The following is a 5330-nucleotide window of genomic DNA, read 5'->3' as shown; positions in this document are numbered from 1 at the left end:
CACCTTCATCGCTCCTTGCTTCACCCCACACCTTCAGCTTCTTCTCTGATTTAGTTATGCACCTTTGCCTCATCGCCGGTCTCTGTTATCGCCTGAAGTCAGCTATCCACAGGAAAAGGGAACGATACCCCTAAATTATCCCCATCTAATCATCCTTCGATCGATTGCTGCTGAACCAAACCTCCCACCATTGGCGTTTCCATTTCCCACCTCCTTTGATAACTCCATGGGATGGTGTTTTTGCTCATTATTGATTAATTAAGTATTCACAGGAAAGCCAACACAGGAAGAGGTAGAAAAAGACAATGGTTTGGGTGTTGGTCAAAATCATTTTGTTCCAGATTTATGGGTCCAAATCGATTTTGTTCTAGTTTCTCGAATACATACACATTGAACCTTGAAGAAATCGATTTGCAATTCCAGATTGATAGATAAGAATCGAATTTATTCCTTTTTCTTGAATAAGAAATCATCAAAAGCCCTATTCTCATATTATGGTTAACCTGAGGTCACTATGCATAACAAAGAAGATGATAGGGGAGGGAAACCTGTAATTGATTCAGAAGGCTACACCAGGTGGGTGTCTATCAATTGTGAAAAAAATTATGGAGACTATCGATCGATTTTGAGAAGAAGAGATGTTCCAATTCTTAACGTGGGTGATATAGTGAGATGTGTAATGGATTTTGGGATTTAAGGCTCGTTTGTTTAGAGAGAGAGAGAGAGAGAGAGAGAGAGAGAGAGAGAGAGAGAGAGAGAGAGAGAGAGAGAGTATTCTTAATTTTTTTTAATTATAAAATAGATAAAAAATGAAAGAAAACTGAAAAAGAAATACATCAAGGGTATTTTAGTCTTTTCAGTTTTTCGAGGGACCAAAACTACAAGCAAACCAGCTCATAAGGACCATCAATCCAAAAAAGTCAAGGTTTGGACTAAAACCCTAAAAAAATGCATACCACAGGGACCATTTTTGCAATTTTGTCTTTTCGCAATTTATTTATATTTTCGAACCTACTTGTATGTATATATATATATATATATATATATATATATATATATATATATATATATATATATATATATATATATATATATATATATATATATATATATATATATATAGACACACAAAACTAACTGGAAACTTTTAGTCATATAAAAGTATTTGTAAAAAATAATTGTTTTAAAAGTATAAATTTTATAAAAAATAAAGGTAAAAAATTTCTGCTACCAAACTTAAAGTTTATAAAAGCTCTGAAAAGCTTCATGCCAAATACTTATAATATACTACTATTTTTTTTATGTAGTATTGTAATTTACCTCTAAATTCACCAAAAATATTTATTTTAAAAAATACACCACAAATATTCATTTAAAAAAATTGAATAGATAATAAATTAAATTATATAAAAATACGTGTGCAAATTGGCATTAAAATCAATATTAATGGTGGAGTAACAGGTATTCTTCGCGCCACGTTCATTGATGAGTTTAAACTGGCGGACCATCCGAAGATAGTGACAAAATCATTATTCTATTCCCATACATTTTTTTATTATATTTTAAATCAAACAACAATCAAGTCCTTTATGACGTCATCTGTTGAAATTCAATGCTTCCTCTCCATACCTGTTATCATAATAACCTTGCCGATAATTACCTCACTCTCTAAATTGGGGTTTCGATGTTATTTTCGGGAGAAACCCACTTCAATTTGTGAATAAGTTCATCCAGGTGATGGTGTGTCAGCCATGGTTGTTGACGACTCATCTTCTTCACCTAGCTTCCGTGAGCTTGACGATGTCTTCTTACAGGTAATCTTTGTTTTACCTTTTTTCGCCCACCAAGTGTTTGTGTAATTGCCTTTCACTAGGAGAGTAGTTTCTGATGTAGCGAAAGTTACTATTTGATTAATGAGGTCAAATCTAGCAGTTCTTAGATGCAAAATTGATGTATATTTCCTTGCAATTTTAACACCAACCACATTTCTAAGTGTTTTAATCCTTATCTGTTTTCATATGTTTAGTCTCAAGCAAGAATATGGCTTGCAGAAGTGCTGCACACACGATTTGATGAAGAAATAAGCATATGTGATCTACTTTCTGACGGCGAGCTGCTGTAAGTCATCACTTTGAGTAAATTACACTTTTGGTCCCTGTGCTATATTGATTTTTTTCGATGTGCTCGAAAAACATTATCTTTTTTGCATTTTCTGTCACTATTTTACTCTAACATAACCTTTTTAGTATAAATCCATATAAAATTATGTGACTTCACATGCATGACTTATGAGTAGAGTTTGTTTATGATTATAATAACCTCATTTAACTTGACAGATTTGAAGTTTCAAAACAATTATGGAATATGTTGCTTGTTAAATATATGGAGCTCAAAAATATTAAAGCGCGTATGTTTATACCAGTTGATACAAGGAAAAGCAGTGGGAGATATAGACCTTACTCAAACGTTGATTCATTTTTGAAGGCAAGCTCCTTAAAACCCGTAGTAGTCTTCAATTTCTATATTTTTCAACATTCTCCTTGGAAAAAGGAAAACTATTTTGATTAGGATGAGGAGGGCATTTATGTCTTTTATATTTTTGTTTGTTGCAGGTATGCAAAGTTATGGGATTGAGTGGTGTGGATCTTTTTTCCCCATCTGATGTTGTGGAGAAGAGGGACACTAGGAAAGTATGTATATGTATAAGATCTCTATCAAAGAAAGCTAGGTCTAAGCAATTAGATGTGAGTAATATATCTCACATATTCTCTCCAAATTGTTGCTTACTTACATGAAATATTTTCCCCTTTCAAAATATGATGTGTCACAAAATACTACCAAGATGATCATTGAAAAGTTGGAAAGATTTTTGATATAATACATGATTATACAATTATACACTTTCTTGATATTTAGGTTCCCGATTTTGATATTGTCACGAAAACAGTAGCCATGTCCACAGAAGCTATTAGATGCATCAGAAGAAGTTTGGAATCATTCACATCCAGTGATACTCATGGAAGAAGTAAACATGCAAGATTGAAATTTAGGCAGGTATTCTACTTTCTAACAACAACTTACCAAATGGCTGTTTAAACCTAAAAAAAAAAAAGAATTGAACTTATCTGTTTCAGAATAAGGTTAAATGCAAGAAATAGAAAGGACTTTATATGATTTGTTTATTTCCATTTTACAAAAAATCATTTTTTGAAGGTCAAAAAAACTATAATGGTTTAAATATTCAATCACTATGTGTAGAAAAATTCCGTTGTATCGCATCAACAAGAGGATGAATTATCATGTCTTGAAGAATCCGATGAGGCAAAAAGCAGTTTTTCCGACACTCCATACGCAGATTTTCAATATTTAGATTCGGGAGATTCACCGGATATAATCGATAAATACACACCGACTCATGACGAGTTTGACTTTGACTTTGACTTTGACTTCGATGCAAATTCCGAGCCAGATGATCATACTACTTCGATTCCGTCCACTCTCGACGCGAAGGTGTCGGTTTCGTGTAATCTCGAGTCTCGGTTTGAAGAAGCAACAGTACGAAATTTGGAATTTTCTGCTAGGGCTTTTTCATCGTGCTGGGATGATGCGAAATCGGATTGTTCAGTGGATCGAGATATTGAAGCAGGGAATCGAATTTGTGGGACCCACGAAGATTCGTTGGTGTTGATGAAGGATGATATCACAAATGTTGCAGAAAGTATTCAAGAACAAGGGGATGATGACAATGCGAAGAAAGAAGATAACCAATTATGCACTAAAGGAAACATCGGCATTCATTTCTATTCTGAAGATGAAACGAAAGCTGATAGCAAGGTATATTTACATTTCTTTACTGATAACAACAATGTACTTTATTTTTTTAATTGAACTGTAAAAACGAACATAAAAGTTAAAACCATTCATGTTTAAGGAAAGATTCTAAGCGAATAGTTATCTTTAACCTTTTCAATGTTGCACAGGATGAAAGAAACGACGATGGTAGCAACTGTTTGGCAGAAGCAAATGAAAAGAAAATAGTCAACACAGAGAAAAAGTCAACCTATATTGCACCACTGCTGAAAACCGTTGCTAAAGGCACAGCCGTTATTGGCATTTTGTTTTTGCTTCACCTCAGGTTTATTCTCAATCATTGTACTGCGTTTAATGTGCATTGGACTGAGACTGGAACTGGAACTGATGTCATGTCAAGTCAAGTCACTGGGGCTAAAAAATGAAGTTACCTTTTGTCCCATTAAAAAAAGTTGGACGAAAATCTGTACAAAAGACATGAATACCCTCACTAAAAATAGCCCTAGAAGTCTTGTCCAGTCCTCTCTCACACGCTATAATTGTTTTTCTACTTGATTTTTTAAATGACTATGAACTTACATAACAGGATTAGGAGTGATGGAAATACAAACAACAAATCCAATATAGTAGGGTTCTCAAGAAGGAAAGGAGAAAAGGGAAACAAGATATATCCGGTTGACAAGTTCAAATTTGGGGATTAGATTGTCGAAAGTCTTTATATTATAAACAGAAAGGGCATACACCAGTCATGGGTGTCCCCACCAATGGGTCCCATACACAACATACGAAATGTTAAACATAAGAAAGCCTTCGGATGCATCAAGATGGGGGGCATATATATAGCATATACTACATTAAATACAAAATGGAATCACATTAAGGTATTGTATCTTGGAGTTAAAGATTTTTTAAATGTATATCTCATGACAAAAAGTGTACATGTGAAAAATGTAGAATGTTTTGCTGTGTTAGACCTTAGGTTTCGATTATCTTGAAATTTGGTATTAATAGAATCTTGATATTATCGTTTGGGAGTGTTTGGCAAATGCATTTTATAATGAAATCGATGATAAAAGAAAAAATTGTATGCTATAAGAACATCTTCAATGGTTAACCTTACAAAGAATTGTTATTTTTGCACATCATCTTTCTACTAACTTTTAATTATTAAAAAAACTTTTGTCAAATACTATCTCTAATGATTAATCTTTTCAAAAGCCTTTTCCTAAAATTAACTAATTTACTAACATATGTCAAATTTTCGGGTATTTTTCATGTAAATTTTTCTAAAAAACTTTTCGTATATGGTCAGGTATTTATCATTATACTAACAAATGTTGTATTTATCCTTTACAGACACATAATACCAAAAAAACAACTTTTCCAAGTATTTTTTCCGAAATAATAAAAGATGATAAACTTCTCACACATATATAGTGAGGGAAAAGTTCAATAGAGAACAATTATTAATCAAGGAACCAATCCAAAGCGTCGTAATTTAAAGCGATCAATGGCAAAAA

At 32.9% G+C, this 5330-nt stretch overlaps 1 protein-coding gene across 1 annotated transcript; it reads left to right on the top strand.

Moving 5' to 3' along the window:
* Window positions 1-1602: 1602 nt before the first annotated feature.
* Window positions 1603-4839, top strand: LOC144998252 (uncharacterized). The gene is made up of 8 exons (XM_078958054.1): window positions 1603-1814; window positions 2027-2118; window positions 2337-2484; window positions 2613-2744; window positions 2917-3054; window positions 3259-3834; window positions 3981-4135; window positions 4397-4839. The coding sequence occupies exons 1-8, from the start codon at window positions 1752-1754 to the stop codon at window positions 4509-4511; spliced, it is 1419 nt and encodes a 472-aa protein (XP_078814180.1). The 5' UTR covers window positions 1603-1751; the 3' UTR covers window positions 4512-4839.
* Window positions 4840-5330: the final 491 nt, after the last annotated feature.

Source organism: Lactuca saligna, chromosome 5 (genome assembly GCF_052625555.1).
Source record: "Lactuca saligna cultivar CGN05327 chromosome 5, ASM5262555v1, whole genome shotgun sequence".
Classification (NCBI taxonomy): domain Eukaryota; kingdom Viridiplantae; phylum Streptophyta; class Magnoliopsida; order Asterales; family Asteraceae; genus Lactuca; species Lactuca saligna.
This window is presented reverse-complemented; position numbering and strand designations above follow the sequence as displayed.

Excerpts from the sequence above, each read along its gene's own strand:
- LOC144998252 (XM_078958054.1), top strand. The coding sequence starts at position 1,752 with ATGGTTGTTGACGACTCATCTTCTTCACCTAGCTTCCGTGAGCTTGAC. Across the intron at positions 1,815-2,026 it reads TTGACGATGTCTTCTTACAG|TCTCAAGCAAGAATATGGCT; the intron begins GTAATCTTTGTT and ends TCATATGTTTAG. Across the intron at positions 4,136-4,396 it reads TTGTTTTTGCTTCACCTCAG|GATTAGGAGTGATGGAAATA; the intron begins GTTTATTCTCAA and ends CTTACATAACAG.